At 36.8% G+C, this 22,286-nt stretch overlaps 1 protein-coding gene across 2 annotated transcripts in view; it reads right to left on the bottom strand.

The window, feature by feature from the left end:
• LOC133534704 (protein O-mannosyl-transferase TMTC2) overlaps window positions 1-22,286 on the bottom strand; it is a 159,808-nt gene that overhangs the window by 122,567 nt on the left and 14,955 nt on the right. For both annotated transcript variants that reach the window (XM_061873938.1, XM_061873939.1), the window contains exons 2-3: window positions 13,817-13,953; window positions 7,369-8,176 (exon numbers count right to left, since the gene is read on the bottom strand). In XM_061873938.1, the coding sequence (XP_061729922.1) occupies window positions 7,369-8,176; window positions 13,817-13,905 (897 nt within the window). In that variant the 5' untranslated portion in view covers window positions 13,906-13,953. The remainder of the gene's footprint in view (window positions 1-7,368; window positions 8,177-13,816; window positions 13,954-22,286) is intronic.

The following is a 22,286-nucleotide window of genomic DNA, read 5'->3' as shown; positions in this document are numbered from 1 at the left end:
ATATTTTTAAGCATTAAGAACTCTCTTTGAACATACTCATCCCAAAGCCTACAGAAGGAGTGCACATTTTTTTAAATTCATTAATTTCCTGATTTTGCGAATCTAAAACGAATTAGTAAACAGTGCTTCCCTTACAATCCCGTTCAAAAATACAGTAAGTAAATTTTACTTTTATCACTCTATCTATAAAAAAACTACAATAATTTCAATCCGAAAGTAAATATAATGGACATACCTAGAACAAGAAACGTTACGAGTATCGATAGACATCGTGTCTAAAAATCTCTCAACTGAGGAGAGGACGGTGTGGATCTAGATTTATTTTTTGTTTATTTTAAGAGTATAGCTGCACATTATTGCCTATAAAATATAAAGCGTGTCAACTTTCTATTTGGCCCTCATATAGTGTCGCTCCAAAACAGCTTACATATGGTAATAATAATATGCGTACATCACGTATATTCGGCACAGTGTGTATTGTCTGCATGCAAATATTTGTAGAATATCAAAACATTGTTTTCAGAGAATCGAAGTTAACCTTTTTATATTATATGTTAGTTTAGATAATAATTACATATGCATCTAAATCTGATTCCAAATATTCAATATTATATTAAGTGGCTTACAGCCCATTTATCAAAGTCAACTGTATTCATTCTATTCTTACGTGAGAAATTATTTAACTGGTGGCAATGAGTATATCTACGCATTTCTACCTCAAATAATTGAAATAATAAAATAAAACCTATTACATAAGTTAAACCCAAACCAACTAACTAAATAGTAAAAACAATCATAAAATATCGTATCGAGTATGTCAACGACCAATTTCAAAACATTGTTTATTGGAATACTACGCAATCCTTTGTCCATTTTTTGATGTAAATATGTTATTGTATTCAAAATATATTTTCTTTCATCTTTGGGAATCTACTTTGGAATTTTTGTGGTAAAATCATTTATAATTGCGCAGTCCTTTCTTCTTGTTTACATCGGTGACATTCAATGCCTCTCAACGTCTGTTGTCAGTGATATAAATTACTCGTAGTAGGAGGGACCAAGAAGGGCTGTGACAATTTTGTTACGTTAGTAACAAAACGTTAAAAACGTTAGTAAAAGTATTGGACCCGGGTATGTCCTTAAACTACGTCCAAAAGAGAGGCATGGGCACGGTGAATATCATCTCTTTTTGTGTGGTGGGGCACAGCACAACGAATGTTATTCCACATCTAGAGCAGAGCCCAACTGGGGAAGTACATCCACCTTATAGAAAACCGCAGCCAAATAATACTAGACCCTGCTCATAGTGATGTGTTCCTGACGGTGAATAAGGTTGCCAGAGCTCAACGAGAGTGCGGGGTGTTAGAGTCGGCAACGCACATGTGTCACTTATGGAGTTACAGGTGTCCATAGGCTACGGAGACTGCTTACCATGAGGTGAGCTGTATGATTGTTTGCCACCGACATAGTATTAAAAAAATATTACACTTTTTGAGAAATTCTACGAAAACCAAAACAACTCCCCGTGTCACAATTTTCCTACCACCGAGATAAGTTGTGACAGCTTCCAAGGTAGGTTGGGACACCCCTTTATTTTTACTATTTGATGATTAAAAAATACTATTATTAATATTTTACCAATTTTTTACAAATTAATATGTATTAATCTAAAAAGCACTATAGTCTGTGCGGTTCCATTTTTTCCTTTTATATAAAATTTGGAGTATCGTTCGCAGACGTATCTGCTTGTTAAAAAAACCTATTGTTATTAACTTGTTATAAACCTAGGAACCTGACAATACTATAGAGCTTCCGTATCATAATGTGTTAAGACGAAAGTGGACTACCACCCCGACACAGTCGTTCTTTGCTAAGAAGCGTTAAAATAATTGTATGGATTTTGTTTTTCGGTAATAATATTTAAACTCTTATAAAAAAAACTAAGAGACATAGCTACGCTTAATGTACATCAACTTGAATAAAAAATTTTTTTACTGTTAATATCTAAGGAGGAAAATGGGGACTAGGTTTGAAGATGATGGGGAGAAGTGGTCGTCCCCTTTCCTCTTAAAGCCGATCCCTGAATAACTTTACCTATTATTCAAAGTAAGGTCACTGCGTGAAATTTTACCAAATATCAGCAGGTTCTCTAAATAATTTACTTATTTCGTATGCAAATTATTTTCAGCGCTCGTGTCTTTGTTATTGAATGTAGGTACCTCCTCGTAACAAATGACTCGGGTGCGAAGCTCTGTCGACACGTGGTTTTTTGCGGTTTGACCATTCCTGTTTTACGATGTATTTTATTTAGCTTTGAACTTGTTCGAAAATAACTGTAGGAATCCGATTAGTATTTTGAAGTCGGCAACAGCTAGAGATTATAGATGCACTGCGGGTCGTAAAATGTTAATATCAATCTAATAATAAGGCAGGTTGTAATTTTAAAGTGCGAATAGGCCTCAAACAGTGCGTGAAATAAAATAACTGAGGCGCATCAAATAAAATAAAAACTAAAGGCATTTGACGCCTAAATGAAAGTGATGTATATAGTCACCGAGTGAGGCAGAATACGATTATCTTTTGAGTATTTCCCACGTGAGAGGAGGCAGTCGGTGGAAAATTAAAAAGCAGCGAGGAATAAACACGGATGCTATTAACTTAGCCTATCTGCCAAATCCCTGGTGTATTTATCTTTACTCTACAAAAGTATAATGTCGAACGACAATAGTATGTGTTCATGTCACTTCGGAAGATGTTATTGACAGTTTTTCATGAGTTACGACAAGTCTCGAGAATTACATTCATACACAAGTGTAGAATAATTATATTAGCCTTACGGCAGCGATTTTGCGTCTGCGATTAATAATGAAATAATTTTAATATGAGCAAGCAATTTTTCACCACACCAACTGGTAAAGGCCCTCTTGATCGTTCAAAAGCTAATGAGAAAGTTGTATTTTATCCACATGTGAGGCAAAGTAATCAAATGCAAATTTTGAGTTGTTTCCTTATGTTAGCTAGTAAAATTGACTTTTAAATTATGATTTTGAATGATAATTTTTTTATTACGTTCATTTGGATTTGAGTTCATTTGAATTTTTTGGTATTTTATAGTTAGTAGTTTCCTCGTGTTGGTGTGGTGAAAAATTTTATGTTTCACTCGGAGGCAAAGTTTGTTTAACCCTCGTGCATTGAAACCCTCGCAACGCTCAAGATTCCACTTCTCGAACCACTCGCTACACTCATGGTTCAATTTTGGAATCTTTCGCTTGCTCGGGTATCAATATTAGCACGAGCGGTTAAACAACAACTTTGCCCCCTTGTAAAACAAATAACTATTACATATTCTAAATACGTAATCATCAATTCTGCGAATTAATATTGCTTTTGTTCAATTTATGCAGTATTTATTCAAAATTTGTATATTTTATATACATTATTATATTAATTGCTGAATAAGAAGTAAGCATAGAGTGCTCACTCCAAACATCAGTTTTAGTACCAAAACGCTTATTGTTTTTGTCAATGCGGAATTATCAGTACCGCTACTTGACACCAGATGTCTCGAGTGTCGCGACTGACCAAATTTAATTTCTCAGCAATTTACAACTAATATTAAAACCAGAAAGAGTTGAAAATAGAGTTTTGGTTAATCCGGTGGCGTTATAATATCTTGCCAGCGTCAACGTGCCACTCGTGCCAGCTGTTGTCGAGCCTGCTGGTATTACAATAGAGAGAGTAGAGAGTAGACGATGGTAAGAGACCGGACGGAATGTCACTAATTCCGTGGAAGAAGGGACGGGTGCTGATGTGGGACGCCACATGCGTAGACACCGGCGCGGCGGCTGACTGCCGAAAAAAAAAAATCAAATATAGGGGTCTCGGCACTCTCGACGCCGGATTCGATTTTGTACCTTTTGGCGTCGAGACCCTTGGCCCGTGGGGTACGAATACGTCTACACTATTTAAATAATTAACTAAAAGAATAGCAGACGCCACCGGTGATCGCCTGGCAGCTTCCCCGCACAAAGAATAAGTATTGCGATACAACGAGGAAATGCTGCCAGCGTCTACGGCACCATGTCGCAGGGGGATAGTTTTTAATTATTTATTTTAAGATTAGTTTTATTTTTAGTACCTACTGATAATTCCGTTCCTCGATGCTAGATGTCGACTACTAAAATAATAAGCGTTTTGGTGCCAAAACTGATGTATGGAGTGAGCACTATTTCTCTATGATAAAACGAAATAGTTATTTGTACAACAAGAGAGCAAAGTTTGATATTTCTTCGAGTGCTTATTTTGAGTCCCGTGCAAGCGAAAGATTCTATAATAGATTTACGAAGTGAATCTTATTTAGAATCTTGAGCGCAGTAAGGGACTCAAAAGCGCACGAGTAGTAAATAACTTTGATCTCGTGTAGTACACAAAAAATTTCACGACAGCAGTGTGAACATATTTGAAAGGTATACAACCTGAAAAAATGTAATCCGTCTTCATCACTCTTTCATTCATATTTTCTTAAGGTATTCTAACAATTAAGTTTAATTACTGCAATAAAACAAAACGAAAGAAATTTCAATAAAATAATACGGAAATAATGAAGTAACGAACATCAATTGACAGTTCAATCGACAACTTTTTTTTGTAACAAAAAAGTTTGTAAGATACGGTCAGAATTGCGGATACAACTATTTGTCAACTATAGTAAAGATCGTTAAAAGTAGAATTTTTACTTTGCGTAACAATTGCGCATTTTTTTCAAGTTCATTATTTAGATTGTATAATAAAATACGTATAATATGGTGTTTTTACAAATTTTAAACTTTTATTTCATTAATTAATTATTACGATTGAGGACTCGTAGGGTGTTTTGGAATGATGCGGTCTGACTTATTTCGGGGGTCTAATATAAACCGTCAATATACCGTTGAATTGCGTATGCACTTATAAAGTCTCTTTCTTTTTGCTAATGACGTGAAAGGGACAAAGACAATAGAATCGAAATATTTCGAACTTGTATTAGGCCCCGCACGTTGAAATGACAGCTTTATATTCGGTCACTTGAATGTTATTTTGTCTCACTCAGCAAAATGCGATTTTACTCACTGTTTTTAAGCAGAAAATTACCCTTGTTCCAGCTGCTGGCGTGAATATAAAATTGTTAACGGATCGCAAAACTCTATCACGGATACGAGTAGTTTTTAACCAAAACAAAAAAAGAACTTTAAAATCGTTTAGAAATTTGTGATAAGATCTTCAGAAGTCTACTTAACTATTTATTATTTATATAGCTCGCAAAACTGGTTTATACAGTACAAAGGACGGATTTAATGTACTCTGGGTTACTGTGCGGAATATAATATCAATGCTCAAGCAGCCGTCCCTCTAGCTTTACAAACTTGAATCCCCCGCATATTAAAGTTTTTGGTAAATGATCTCTAAGAAACTTATTGTAGGAGTTACTCGGCCGTGTTTGTGCTTATACTCGTAGGTATTGAAGTAATAAAGTACATAAGTAATAGTTTCTAGTTTAATGTCGTTCAAATATTGAAGTCAGTACTTTTTTGCATTCATGATGTCAATAAATCTAGTGGTGATATTGTTTACTTTCATTCTTTAATGTCTATACTAAATTATTTATTTATTTATTTAAACTTTATTGCACAATACATGAAGAGTACAAATGGCGGACTTAATGCCAGAAGGCATTCTCTACCAGTCAACCATGAGCCAAACCGAAAGATCCTAATTGGTGCAGGGTCAGAATATAGAGTAAAATGACAAAAAAAAATATCACAAAATTACCTATATAAAATTATACGTACATAAATAATATGATACATAAATATAAATACATACATATATAAATATATACCCATTGTGAAACATCATGAGGACGACCTTTGAACCTTGTCAAACAGATGCTTGCGCAACATGCGCTTGAAGGAGATTTTGTTCTGGGCTTGTCTCATAGAGAGAGGAAGATCATTCCACAGCCGGATTGCCTGAATGTTGAAGGAATTCGACATGAAACCTGTACGATGTCGAGGGACAATAAGTTGAAGGCTACGGGAGGTTCGGAGATCGGTGCCGGGGCGCGGAGTAACAAATTTGAATTTGGAACGAAGGTAATCAGGGGCTGAAGGATTAAATAAAATTGTAAACAAAGTGCAGAGAATACGCAAGGATCGACGTTCACGAATAGGGAGCCAGTTAAGTTTTTTGCGATAAGCAGAGATATGGTCGTATTTTCGGAGTCCAAAGACAAACCGGATGCAATTGTTAAGTAACCGATCGAACTTGGTTAGGTAAGCTTGTGAGAGATTGCTGTAACACACATCAGCATAATCCAGGATGGGGAGAACGAGGGCTTGGACAAGAAGAATCAAGAGATTATATATGTTTTTCTATAAAAAATAGTTAGAATGTGGAAGATAATTTAACACGCGAACTGTATTTGTAAAACTATTCACACTTATGACGATTTGGTGCTGTCCGCTACTACTGATGCTGACTGTACTCGTACTACCAACGACTGGTGTCGTCACGCGTTGTATTTAGTGATGTCTCCTGAGCATGAAATGTGCGGAGATTTAAACTAAGACGTCACAAAGTTTCATTGTATCAAATAAATTTTGTCTACTAAATAAAACAACACAACCGATTTGAACAAATTAGGTGTCACATGAAAGCTGTTTAAATTCCCCATAAAACTGTTTTTTTATAATGTCTCATAAATTCTTAACAAGATCCCGTGCTGAATACGAACAGGTCTTAGGAACCCTGCTTTAACTTTTTAATTAGTAAGTAAGCTTATTCACAGATTTTGAAATAACACAGCCAACGGTAAAAACGATAGATTTATTTAAAAACAATACGCTAAACCCCACTTCTAATCAAATATTTCTCTGACCAACCAAGATAAGCCACAAAAAAATCCATAAAGCAAAGAAAATGTTTTCATTCAATTTTCACGTTCTTTTTACGCAAATTATTTTATTAAGCTTAGGAATCATACACTGTATGGCGACATTACAATTATTTATATACGGTTTAGCTTTACAATGGAGTAAAATTTGTAAAAAACAGTATTATGAAAATATTATATTATTACTTACTTTATTATCATATAAAAACGTTTTATGAAAAATTTTAAAAGCTATCATATGATGCCTTTAATTGCAAACCAGTTCAATACTATCTACCTATCTACGGTATATAAAACAGATTATTCATACCACAAATCACCTTTTTGTGACGTTTTTCGTACTCTGGAGACATCACTGTACACAATACCATTGCCAGTACTGTTGTGCCACCAATTCGGGCTTATAATATAGGTAAGTATGTAACTTGTAACCTTACCTTAGCGTAGATATCTTCTGGGCGATTCCCTTTCAAAAAGTCGTAAAATATACAAAGAGGCAAGACCATGATGGCGGGCTCTTTGCATAATGTAGCAGCCGCGGCAAACAAAAGAGTTCCAGCTAGGGTCACCCACTGCCACAGTTCACCAGAGTCCTCACTAACACTGCCACTGTACTGACACTTCAGTCTCACTGCCTCGGACTTCGCTTCCCAGGCATTTAACACTTTCATAGGGCCCGCTTTGCCACATTTCAATAATCGACGAAAGTTCATCATGACATGCTGGACCAAGCTATGGCAACTTAGTCGAAACGGCTGATCGTTGCTAGAGCTCGATCTTCGCATTAAATTATTTTTTAAGATATGTCTGCATAATCGTTTATGGCGTTGTTCACGTAATCGGATGTGCTCGCTGTACAGTAAGAAGCTTATGAGAAACAAATTGCATGCTGCCAAATCCGCTCGGCCTACGACTCCTGCCACTGCTTCTGTGTGTATTGGATGGGCTGCGAAGGTGAGCCCAGCGACTGCCGCACCCACTCGTATGCAGGAACTGGGCATCAATCGGCGGGCCAAAAGAACAACGAGCGCTGTCGCTATGCAGTGAAAAACTACGTTTAGAAAATGAAAACTCCATGGCTTGAATCCACTAAAAGCGTAGTTGAGCCGATATGTAGCGACGCACAGCGGCCTATATGAACCGTGTGAACCTGGGTCTGTGAGCGGTGTTCCCCAGAAATCGTTTTCAAATAGTGCCTTTAGCGGTGTGTGTCCGATGACGTCCGGATTGGAGAGGATCGCCCGTCTGCAAAATAAAATTGCAATCTGAGTTTAACCGAGTTAGCATAACAAATGCAATATGCATGTTTGTTTGTGTGGATGCATGCAATTTATGTTTGAAAACCGTTAGTATAACGCACATTTCGGTCATGGGTAAAAAAGCCACCTAAATTACTTAAGGACATATTCATAGATCGTCATATCATGAGCACGTCATTCTGATACGCAATGTAAATATAAAAGGGTTAGTATAAAAATATACCCCACTTGAGTGTTATTGTTCTTAATGCAGATTTGGTTTCATAAAATAAAGGATTTTCCTTTATTTGCCTATGAAAACCCATACCTTCATCCGCCTTTGCAAAATAACAAATCCAAACACGCGTCCCTAGCTGCTTAATTTAAATAAAATATTGCCTTCTTACCCGGCGCGCGTTCGATCGCTGAGCTCGGATCTCATACGACGTTTTCCCGAACGATTGGCCCGCTGCCCTATAGCCTCGTCCTTCCCTTTGCCGGCTGAATACCGTCTAAATAATGGACACGTTTAAACGTACCAATCTATCCTTTGGGATTGATTTTGGTGAGCCGAACATTTGAGCTTGCCAGCTGATGTGTGAATTTTCCGCGGGGTGGCTGAGGGCTACGGCCAAAGGATCACTTTATTATTCTAATTGACTCAGGAGTTATTGCGGATATTTACATTATAATAAGTGTATTATTTTTACTTGCGTAAGAAAAATATCTTTGTCTTTCTTCAACTGCGATAAACGAAACATCTGGAAGAAATATCTCGTACGGACCTATAATTTGATTTCTAATGCATTCAATCCCTTTGTGCTTCCTGCTTTGAAGAGGAAAGCCAGGGATATAGACGATTGAATAATAAAATTTTATAGGGACCGAACCCGCGCTTACTATGCAGAGAGAAAAAATCATCTTATACATTTCACCATTGTATTGCAAATTGTGAGAAGGACGATGACTTTTCTTATATACATGAGTTAGGTAAAATTTTGATAGAGTTTAACTTTTTTTTAATGTAGAATACCATCACGGCAAAAACATGACGAAACTAAATTTAAAAATGTATTCAAATGCGTTACCAATTATGTATGTTTTTAGTGCGTGCGGTAAAGATAGTTAATTGCGTTTTTTCACCGCACCCCGCAGGGCAATAGCTGCCGACCGCGCAGTCTGAAACTGTTTGATTATGTATATAATTATATTAATACCTATTTTATGAATTACTGTCCGCAAGTCTAGTATAAATTTTGACTGACTATCTATGAATATGGAAGTTCGTAATGAATTTGCAGTTGTCTTCCATTGAAATAAAGCAAAGTTTTTTTAGGTATTATTTTTTTGGTCTGACAAGTCTGGATGCCAATCGTTAACGCTCCGTAGCGTAGCGTAGTCATCTCTCTCTATCACTCTACCATATTAGTGCGATATCACTGTCGTTCGCTACAGAGCGTAAACGATTGGCATATTGGCTACGCACGCTGGCATTACTCTATCTATAATCAATTCAATGATTCATTGTCTACTCGGCTGATTCAATGTACCTATAGACCTAGAGCTGGTTCAAGTAGATTGTACACAATTAGGTAAATACTTCACATCTTTAAAAAAGTTTGAAATGTTTTTTCAGCTATAAATTTAGGTATATGCAAAAAATATATCATATACTTATGAATACTTTCGACTTTTAGGATATAAATAACAATTTTGTTTATTTTGTTGAAAGATAAAATACATTTATTCAATACCTTATCCTATTTACAACCTGACGTTATTATTTATTAAAGCAATACTTAACATCAAATCGGTTTATCTTTGGTACATCTAAAGGAAAAAGAAATATACGTGTAATAGTCCCAAATTTGGATTGTAGATACAATGATACCCGCGTTACAATCGCGTAGCCAAAGTTCAATCATTAACGCTCCGTAGCGTAGCGTACTCATCTCTCTCTATTACTTTTCCATATTAGTGCAACTGTGACAGTTGCGTTTCGTTCGCCACGGAGCGTGAACGATATGCACGTTGGCTACGCGAGCAGATGGTGTTAGAATAGTATTATGATACAAGTGTGCAATCTGGATGCGAGCGCGCAACAAGAAAGCCGATGTGTGTAAATTATGTAATGACCAATGTATATGCGTTTCATACGACGTTTTTTAACACACTTGCGAGGAAAAAGCAAGACTGATAAATTAATCAAATTTTGATTGTTAAGAGGAAAGTATACCACGTGATCGTCCATACAAAAAGAGAAAACGTTTTTCCATTTCTAAATATTTTCAATTTTTCATGATTACAAGCTTTTATTTAACTTGCCCTGTTAGTATGTATGGGACAAATCTTGCAAGTTAAATTTGACCCACTTCCCGGTTTCCGATGAAGCTGAAAATTTGTATACATATGTAAGTCGGGTGACAATGCAATATTATTGTACCATCAAGCTTATCTGATGATGGACACAAGAGGTAGCCATAGGAACTCTGTGATAAAACAACGCAACCTAATTCTGTTTGGGGTTTTTAGAATTGTCTCGATGAGTATTAGTTGCCTGTGGGAAAAAAAGTACAGTCAGCGATAAAAGCTTGTACCAAAAATGAAATTTTTGCAAAATACTTATTTTTAGTATATTATTGACACAATGAAAATCTAGGTCTATAGGTTTTCCTTTTTTTCAAAATTTTTAAAACAAAAAAGTTTTTTTTTTTTAAATAAGTAAGTGAAACCTATAAACCTAGAATATATTTGAAGCGATCGACATGAAAATTAAAGTGATTTGTTAAGATTTACTTGGTGGACAACGTTTTCTCGAAATGGAATTTCATAAAAAAATACCGTTATTTTGTTAGATTCGAAAAGCTATTCTTTCCTCTTAAAACAGTAAAAGTATAATTTTCAAAATGGTTGCTTCCACTTACAACATCGGATAATTGTATTAAAACGAACTTGGCTTGTAGTTACTTATTCGCCAATAATACATTGAAGTTAAAAACACGATTTCCGAGAAAGACTGGGCGTTTTTGCTGGCTTTCTATTGTACAAAAATTTCATATGCCGCTAAGTATTTTTCACTTGATGGTAAAAGGCTAAAATTCCCAGTTCTTACCTCTATTAATATTTCTTGAAGTGTCAAATTTATGCGTTCTTCATTTTCAATACTTGAAATAGACATTTTCGACAATGTCAATATTCAAACTAAGAACTTGCGAAACTAGCCCAATATCTTAGCAAATATGGAAAATGGCGCGATATCTTTTTTCTGTGCGCGAATTCGGATCTCACTGCGCGGGCATGGCAAAGGCGCGAACAAAATCGACAAACAGCCAATATTAAAAATATATAAAGTGAATATTTTCGTATTTATAACCAAAGGATTGGGACCAAATTGATTTTTTTATGTTTATTCATCGATGTAATTTACAAGAGAATGTAATCTATAAATTATCTTTGACGAGATAAAACCTCTTTGAACATTTAAAACCGTTTAGTTGGTTTAAAAAAATGTATTATTGGACCAATTAAGAATGCTCCGCTCCCGTAGTACATATTGTTAACAATTAATTACCTTCTTAACTCGGTCGGATTTTCATACTAATAATAATAAAATTAGCCTAGAAGCGGCTCAATAAGTTCCAAGTTACGAGCAAGTGTGTAGAAAAAATGTATTTTACAATAACGGTGCAGCTTCGTACCTACCTACTTAAAGTTCATGGATTTAACTTATACTAATTTAGTGCTAAAAGCATTGTGGTTTTCTAGTTCTTTGGAACAATGTGAAACAGTGCGGCTTTACCGCAAAGAAATAAATAACAAAAGCCATTTTAGATTGGAAAGTTGTCGATAAAGTTGGGCAAAGCACCGAACTGTTCCGGGCAAGGCAGCGGCAGCTGCGGGCTGCGTCACGTAAGCCCTCAATTACAAAACACTGGAGAGGTTGCACACGAGCAAAGTTCCGTTCCATCCTCATTATCGCTCCGAGAGATTTAGAAGAAAGAGAAAATGAAAAGTTACTATAAGATTTTGAACCTTCTCAAAGTTTAACGGGTTTTTGATACGTTTTCCGTTCTGTTATAAATATATTATTTAAACTAATATTAGATATAACTTTCGACCTTCTCTAAATTGAATGTACTAGATAGGAAAGAAAAAGCCTGAACTCAGCAATGGGTGGATTTAGGTTGAATGGATAGGAAAACAATAACTTTCAATGGTATGTTGCAATTCAAGTGTGAACAATTATTGAATTAATGAAATGAGTTATTGAAAAAGCTCAGTTTTTTAACTATAATAAGTGCTGAACACGAATAAAAATTTGAATTCAGTTCATCAAAGCAGATGATCGATCGATAACTTTGCTTGTTAGCGTGAACGTTTGTGCGAAAGTTTTTAATTGGTATTAATACTTCCCATTATGTGCTCAATTAGATCTTGTTAGGGAGTAATTTGCCAGTTACAAAACATTTGCTGTAATTAACGGTGTTCCGTATTGCAGTAGATTTTATCACGTAAAACTAATATCAAAAAAATACAAAGTTAGATATATATAATAGATGTCATTTGGCGTAATAGTCGTGAAACATTAATTACTTATTCGGTAGAAACGAAGACAAAAGTACATACTCCTTTATGAAAAAAAAAAATTGTTACCACAATTGTTATGCAAGCGGAGTATCATGGTAGCTACATAGCTGTCCAACTGTGTATAAAACATTTTTAAGAATCAAATTGATTATTATGGGTTCACAGAAAGAGCAACTAGTCCTATATCGCGCAAACTATTACCCTTTTCTCTCACACTGTGAGTAAGTACATTATTCGAAAGCACCTTGTCGTGGTGAAGGGGCTTAGTAACCGTGGCTTGGTCACCCATGGTGAAGCGAAGAGGCAACCAGGGCCGGCCTGTTTGAGGCGCAGACTGGCCCGAGGAGGACGCTCCAAGTGGGCTTGTTAAGCCTGCTTGTGACGAGCTGGAGGTAGACCGTCGAAGAAGAGGTGTCGGTATTGCGGTGAGCCGTTCTCCCTATCTTCGGCGGCCGAGGTGGGATCGCAGGGGAAGAGGCGTGATGGTATCACGATGCGCCACTCTCCCTATCCCCTGCGAACTTGGCGGGGCCGCTCCGCTGTAGCGGCGTTGGTGGGGCTGCAGAGGAAGAGGAGTGTCGGTGTAACGGTGTGCCGTTCTCCCTGTCCTCTGCAGCCGAGTTGTGGTTTGCGGCAGAACCATGGACCTTATCTGCCGCCGGGCGCTGGGGAGTTTTCTGGCGCCCGGGGCCTCCTTGTGGCGGGCTCGGGGCGGTCCGCTACACTGCAGGACGGAGGCCGAGGAGGAAGGCGCGTCGAACCATCTGGCGCGCCTAGCGTGAAGGGCCTTCGGGCATTCGCGAAGGAGGCGCTCGCGGGCGGCTGCCGCCGGTGGGGTCGCAGATGAGTACGCAAGCGTTCCTGTAACCCCACCAATAAGGCGGCGAGGTGACATATGGGGGGGTTTTTAGTGGGTATACCGTGGGCCTCATTAACCTAGACGGGAGTCCCATATAACCACTCGGGTCACCTTCGGCACCCGGGTGGTATGCGGAATGCATTTTCCCCCCTAGAAAAAAAAAAGGATGCCATGTAATATGTGATTACGTCTACGCCCTACCTGTCGTCATAGACAAATCCAGCATCTAATGTGTTGTAGTACAGGAGGAACGCTAGCAGGGCGCTAGCCGCCGTCACCCAGTGATCCATGGCAATGCACCGTCTACATCAGGAATTATTATTGTAGGTGCTCCATTTCTGAAACAAGAGTAAAGTTTTTGAATTAGTAACCTTGCAAAAATGTTGTGACTTTTCGTGTAAATCAGTCTTTCTTATTGTCACAAGAAGAAATCTTGAAAATATGAATCACAAAAGCAAAACACGAATATAAATTGTGCATGACACAAAGGTGTACGGATAGACGTACAATATTTGAAATTTGTAATATAACGTGAGGTATGCAAGCTCATTATTTACTTCGCTAAGAAGTTGAATTAATGTATTTGTACTATTTTTTAATGATAAATTAAGAATCAATACTATCGTCTACCTATTTATTTACGTATGTATTGAACTTTCATTTTGAGAAGACCTTTCTATAGTTCCGAGGCATTTTAGGTAGATTTCTGAGGCGAAATATTCCAGAATGTACCTATGATTTTGTAAGTAGTTTTACTTTGACACACCTACGACGTAAAAATGTCAAATAACTTTGGAGACCTTTATGCTTAACATTGTTGGACAGAAGAAAAGGCGAATGATGCCTATATACCTCGTTTTTTTAGTGCTAGAAAGCTGAAATTGGGCATGGATATATAAATCAATAAAGCAGATAAAGTCGTACAATAAAATCTAACATTTTTTTAGGGTACCTCCCCTACAAGTAAAGGGGGTTGTTTTTTTTTTTAGCTTCAACCCTACAGTGTGTGGTATCGTTGGAAAGGTCTTTCAAAACTAACAGGGGTCTTCAACAAACATTTTTTGATAAAGGGAATTTATTCGGAAATAAACGCTCCGAAAGAAAAAAAAATCCCCCCCCCCCCTCTCACTTTTAGGTCAAAAAAATATGAAAAAAATTGTAAAAGTATAGCTAAAGAAAGAGATTAAATGAAAACTATAGCGGACATGATCAGTTTAGCTATAAAAAGTTTCCCCTTCATAGTAAAAAGACGTACATTCACAACAGTTCACCCTTGGTTTACAATCTACTATACTTTAAGCTCCAGTTTAGCTTATTGTGATGGAAGAGTAACTACGGAACCCTACCCTGAGCATGGCCCGACATGCTCTTGGTCGGTTTATTTTTTTTCTTAGAAGCAGCGGTGAGTCTGACGAGCCAATTGGAACCCACCCATCAAACCAATATAAGTATATTGGAATCATATCAATTAGGTGACTCCGCGCGGGCGTCTCGTTCGCGCTAATACTTGTGCCGACAAGTCTGAGCGAAATGAACGCGCGAATGACAGCTAAATGATATAATCCTGGTAAGGGCATGTATTTGTGTGATGAGCATGGATATTTGTTCCTGAGTCATGGGTGTTTTCTATAGATATATATATCGTTGTCTAAGTACCCTCAACACAAGCCTTATTGAGCTTACTGTGGGACTTAGTCATATATATATTAATTCCAATATCATTCTATTATCGGTTTAATGTCGGTGCACGTTCGAATTGGCCTATGAGTCAAGAAAGCCCCAAAGTTGTTAGTTTTAAGAAATACAGTAAATCGTACACTTTCTTCTAAAATGCCTCATAGCATTACGCGGAGAATTTAGATCGGCTATGTCCACAGTTTGGCATAGCCAAAACCCCCCTCTCATCAAGTAGGGGAATGGAGCCTAAAACGGGTACCCCACCTAATGCGGATAAGCGCTACTTTATTACTAAATTTAATGCAAATATCAAAGCATGCCAACATATGTAATGATCATGTGAACACTCCCGAGTTTTCGTAAGGTCCGATCGGGAATCAGAGTTATGATATAATGTTACTGGATGCAAAATAAATAAATTGATGACTTTGTTAAGACTACCAAAGGAATGTGTCATCGGATAATACTATATTATGTCAGTATTATTTAAGCCCAAAAGACTAACAGTTCGGGCGTTGTTCATTACATTTCTGATTGTATTATTGTTGAACTACAAAACGTGCTCTGAGGCAAAGCGGGTAACTAATTGTTCTATTTTGATATAATTCTATACAAAATAATCATACAATCTTGTTTATTTATTTTATTTAAACTTTATTGCACATTAAAAAATAACATTGCCAAAAGGTGGACTTAATGCCACGCATTCTCTACCAGTCAACCTTTAGGCCAAACAGAGAAGCATAGTTGGTACGGGTTATGTAAAGAACACTAAGACTTGACGCTTAAAATTAATAGGCACAAATATAAATGTAATATGAAGATAAAATAAAAACATATAACAATAATTATAATATATATCTATATACCAATACATAAACATACATACTAATAAATAAATATAAGTGAATATAAATATACCTGCTACTAAATTTACTATTAAGACACTTAATCATGAGACTTTTCAAAAAGATACTTGCGCAGCTTGCGCTTGAACGTCATCTTAGTCTCGGCTTTTCGTATGCTGAGAGGCAAATCATTCCAAAGACGGACGGCTTGTACGGTGAAGGAATTGGTCATAGGGCTCATAGCGCTGGAACGATGATGCGGGACAGCTAAAACAAGTTTACGGGCGGTGCGAAGTTCGCAACCTGGTCGAGCAGTTACAAATTTAAATTAAGATCGCAAGTAATCTGGCGCCACTGGGTCAAATAGAATGGAGAACAGGGTGCATAAAATTTTGAGACTTCAGCGCTCACGAATGCGAAGCCAGTTAAGTTGTCAGCGAAAGGCGGACACGTGGTCATACTTGCGAAAGCCATAAATGAACCTAATGCAGTTGTTCAATACTCGGTCTAGCTTGTCCAGTCATCCTTGCGTCACATTAGTACAGCACACATCACAATAATCAATGACAGGTAACACCAGAGTTTGAATAAGGAGAATTTTGGTTATAGTGATCGCAAGGTATACGTAACTCTTCGACACACATCGGACACTTGGGGTTCCCAGGTCAGGCCACAATCAAACAGCAATCCGAAGTTTTTAACTTTGGTGGAAAGAGGGATGACAATGTTTTCGAAGAGAATCGGTGCAACATACGAGAAATCAGTACTTAAGACCAGGCGTGGATTCCCGATAATGATAGCCTGACACTTAGAAGGATTCACAGATATTCCGAAGTCTTTGGACCAAGATGAAATGCGATTGAGGTCATCATTAAATCTCGAGATAGCCTCGTCCACGTCATCAAGCCTCGACTGGGTGTAAAGTTGCAGGTCATCAGCATATAAATGGTAGGAGCACTTAATTTTGGTCCTAATTAAATTCATAAAAACGGAAAAAAGCAAGAGAGAAAGATTACCACCCTGAGGAACGCCCAAAGTTAGGTCGCACCAATCGGAGCGACTGATCAGCTCGGACGGCCTGGCGGCGTCCCTGCAGGTAGGATGCAAAGCACTCTGCCACTGACAACGAGATATTTAGGTGATTAAGTGAAGCAAAAAGGAGATCGTGATTTACTGTGTTGAATGCGTTCGAGAAGTCAATCAAGACCAAGACAGCAACTAGTGAAGATTCAATGCCAAGCCTCACATCTTCAACGACCTTTAGCAGCGCAGTGGTGGTACTGTAGCCAGGGCGGAAACCTGACTGTAGCGGTGAGAGAAGATGGTTGGAAAAGATGTGGGCAGACTATTATTTGTGGACAACAGCCTCGAGGACCTTTGATAGGAACGGAAGGATAGAAATTGGACGAAATTCTTTAAGTAAAGTAGGATTAGGGGTTTTCGGGAGAGGGATAACAAAGGCATTACGCCTAAAAAATTACAATGTAAGTGATGATTGGTACAATATTTTCTAAAAACCTACTTATCTCGTCATGTCCGATCGCATTCGACTTTACTGACAAAATCACCTTACGTATATCGTCGTCAGTAGCAGGGGTGAAAGAGAATGTAGTTATAGATAGAGATGTCAGATCTTATCGTATGATGAATAAATATAAAAAAAGGAAATAGAGTCTTGAGTGAAACATCCATGTGAATTTTCATAATTTGCTCCAAACTCCAATCTGATAGAATGGGTCTAAGATTATTAATTGAATAAATATCTGGGGGCACAGTAGTGCCCCCGCCAAAACGAGCAAAGCGAAGCGCAAGGGCACTACCTACCTTTTCTCGAAGCGCTTCGTCGTTTTTTGAACCCTCATAACTTGGGCTTAGATTATAACAGATAAACGAAATTCTCGAGATATAATGTCAATAGTAGACTTAATAAGCATAAAAAATTTCAATTGCATAGCGCTCATACTTTAGATTTTATTCATATCTAAAAAAACCCGATTACGTCACTGACTCCTCTTACGTCCTCACTCACTCACTGATGATCATCAAAACCCTTAGGGTGCTTCCTGAAGTCCTAGGAAGCTGAAATTTGGTATGTAGGATAGTATTAGTATATTAACAACAAAAAAAAATCAAAAACTTGTAAATAGGGGGTGAAGTTTTGTATGGGGAATCAATAACCGCTGAACCGATTTAGTTGAAATTTGGTATGTAAATAGTTTTTTTTATGGGGAAGGAATAGTGTCAACCCCATAATCACCCCATAAGGGTGAAAAGGGGAGGAATAGGGCGTTAGGGGGACAAGGGGGTTGAAGTTTTTATGGGGAATCAGTAAAAAAGCAGATTGTATAAAAGATGCCCCCAGACATGTATTTCAGGATTTTTAGTAGTAAATCCCCCCAATTTAAATTAGGGGATGGATGATTGTCATAAGCGACTTACAAAAAGAAGTAAAATCCCATCAAAAACATTTTTATGTAAAATGTAGCCAAGACGAGACCATATGGATCGCACTGCCAAAAATTTATCAGATCTCTTGCAGAGCCAAGCTTCTAACTCTACAAGCCCTAACTTCACAAACTCGTTACGAGTACTACACGAAGTATTGTATAATAAACAATAATGAATAGTAAATAAATTTTTAACCTTACGCCCATGTGCCGGTAGTGAAACGGCCAAGCCATATATGTTGACTAAGGTGTCTGTTTGTAAAGTTAGGGCTTGTAGAGTTAGAAGCTTGGCTCTACAAGAGATCTGATAAATTTTTGGCAATGCGAGCCATATGGTCTCGTCTTGGCTATATTTTACATAAGAATGTTTTTGATGGGATATATTATTACTTCAATAAATATGAACACAACTCAAGTCTTAAAATTAGTTTTATGATTAGTGTTTCGTTGTTTGTAGTGATTTCCCGCTTTAGGCTAGGGGATAGAGCAAAGCGAGTCTTTCGGAAGTCTTTACCTATAAAATAAATAATAGTAAAATAAAATATTTTTTTTTTTGACAAGAAGCAGGTACAGATAAGTGTTGAAGTCCCTGACTTCTGAGCTAGGTAAAAACCTGTGTTACAGAAGTCAGTGTCCTCTGCAAGACAATAGATGTTATTGCAAATAAATATCTTAATAATTTGAATTACAAAATGACACAGTTTTCTTGTCTCATGCTGAATGTTTTTTTTTCTGACGAATAGAATGAATTTTTTCTGTAAAATCAATAAACTAAAACTTTTAGGACTTCTGCTAGTTAGCTTACCCTCTATAAGTCTCACTCCCCTAGTATCGATTGAGCTTTTCTCACCTACACAGTGACTCAATAAATTATTCAACCACGTCCGGGTGGTTTAATAGATAAAAATCACACAACACAAACAAAAATCAGTTAAATGCTATTAAAATGATGTACGAAACTAGTGCATATCGTAACAATTACCATCATGCCCAAAAACAAACATTAAAATTAATAATTTAAAAAATCATGCAACAGAATTGAGAACTTTCTTCTTGTGGATTTTTAAAGTCGGTTTACATCCTACTCCTGAATTTTCGACAGATAAAAAAACCCTCAATTTAAAACTATAATAAAATCAACATAGTACTGTCTGACAATAGAGAATTACTAAGTTTACCCTCGATATAATAAAATTCTGTCCTGCCTCTTTTACGTCCCACCGCGTGGGCGGTGAAAGTAAATAAGTATTGATTACCATTAAAATTACTGATAAGGTATATTTTATAACACGTATTGAAAAACTTCGTTGAACTCAATTTATTAGAGAGAGTTACTTATTTTATTTAAATCTGAAACATGGAGTATTCCATGAGATTAAGGTACCTAAATGTGTTTCAGTATTTTAGAAACAGCATAAATATGATAATTAAGGTGTGTTGGGATAAGTGCGGACTATTTTTCTGCAAGCTGGTAAGCCTCCACGTTTATTTTTTGCTTCACTTTTGTAAGGATTAAAAAAAGTTAATGTTGTTATTAATAAGTATGAAGTATACTTTGTCTACATAATTATTATATACGTCCAGCATATTTATATAAAACGCGTACTAAATCAATAAAATGTACAATTAATACAAAAACGCAGGAACAACTCATTTAGTTGTGGAAATACACCACCAGGAAAAACAGTGGATCTAAGATTAACTCGTGTAAAAACTGTTTTTTCTCAAACTTTTAATGAAATGTTGACATGACTTACGGCCCGATTCGAAGAATGATTAAGACACGTTTTGTAAGATTTTTTAAAAGATCGATAACTAAACGAGATGTCAAATTTTATGTTTATTTCGATTCTGCTGTGATCCCAATAAGATTTATCTACGATATTTCTAACATCAAAGTGACATTGGTTGCCCGAATTGAGCTGGTTCGGTCAATTATATAACATACAAATGATATCTAAACGAGAACTTATCTAAACTAGGACTCTCTCATCTCTCATCTCATTCTCATTCTTTAATTCGGGCCGTTACTTCAAATTAGGTCCGGAAATACTACATATCCGGTGCTATGAGTAAAGATGATATGTAAAGAAATTTCATACAGCCTTATACACCTAGGCCTGTAAGGCAATCTTCTTTTGTTTTTAAAAGTCAAAGTATAGCACGTCTTGGCATTCAACCATAAAAAACCTATAAGCAAAATTCTGCCATTATGTTTTTTTTTCTTTTTTGTATTTGTTTATTATTATTTCTGGGTTTTCTAAAAGAGAGCGAAAATTTTATTATTTTTGCGCTACGATGCACGGTTTAGGAGATACAGCCCTATGAAGTTTTTTTCAGTCATGCAGAAATCTTTATAGTGCTACATCTCCTAAACCATACGTCGTAGCGCAAAATAATCAACTTTTCGTGCGCCTTCTATAAACCCCAAAGTAATAATCATAAAAAAAAACACAAAAAATAATAAAAAAAGAAAAAATAAAGAAAGAAAAAAAGCGTAATGATGCATCGTAGGGCCAAAATAATCACATTTTGTTCCCCTTCAATACCCCACGCACGGAATAACCTGTCACATTAGGACATAAAACAATCATCATCATCATCATTCAATTTTTAAGCAATTTTGAGAAAAGCACTATACAAATCTCGGCGAGAAACGAGGCGGGGTTGCCGGCCGCGTATCCCTATTCGACCTCGTTACTCTCGGCCGTCTATATCTACTTGGCCTACAACCCTTCATTTGTCGTCCTCTATAGTAATGTACTATTAAATATTCAACTTTTACGGACAACCCATCGCTTAAGACTTATAATAATAATAATAAAATTCTTTATTGCACACTACATAAAAAACAGATACAGAAATTGATAAAATATACACATTGGTAGGTAACAACAGGCGGACTTATCGCTAAACAGCGATCTCTTATATGAATGAGTATGATTTGGAAGCCAAGAAAACAGTGTTGAAAGTGGAAATCCACTCAGAATTTCAATCGAAAAGAACGCTTAGTTTTATAGATAACTGAATTATCCGCATTTATACCGGATCCGCACTTAACCCTCCCTAAACCTTATACTCGTCTTCCCCGTGATTTTTAGATTTAACAAAATGTGGCATTCTGATGAAAAACATAAAGAAAGTAATTAAAGTGGTGAATTAGAGTCATAAGAATGTAGCAATATGTAAACACTTCACTTCATTTTTAGGGATCCGTACCTCAAAAGGAAACAAACGGAACTCTTATAAGATCACTTTGTCGTCCGTCCATCCGTCTGTCTGTCAAGAACCTTTATCTCAGGAACGCGTGGATGTATCATGTTGAAATTAAAACCATATACTCAGGTTTAAAGTCCCTTGAAACTGTAAAAAATCAAACGTCTAAGTTAACCTTAAAAAGGATACGGCCGTTTTTGCCGCAATAATTTATATTCTCAAGGGAATCAAAATTTATAAGGTTATTTCCGTTGACCTAGAACTATGCAATTTGGCAAGTAATTTATTGTCTCACAATTATTATTTGAGAAATGTTTCCTATGCATTGCAGAAACAAACCAATAGAGGTATATCTTCTCATCTTTGCCCGTCCCTGCTCCCGTTATCTGGGGTCGGGTCTCCTCACACTTCTGCGCCAGGCCTGTCGGTCTCGGAATGTCGGGTTTGGCAATTGGGTTTTCTTAAGGTCTCTCTCGATGTTGG

Source organism: Cydia pomonella, chromosome 2 (genome assembly GCF_033807575.1).
Source record: "Cydia pomonella isolate Wapato2018A chromosome 2, ilCydPomo1, whole genome shotgun sequence".
NCBI classification, from domain to species: Eukaryota; Metazoa; Arthropoda; class Insecta; order Lepidoptera; family Tortricidae; genus Cydia; species Cydia pomonella.
This window is presented reverse-complemented; position numbering and strand designations above follow the sequence as displayed.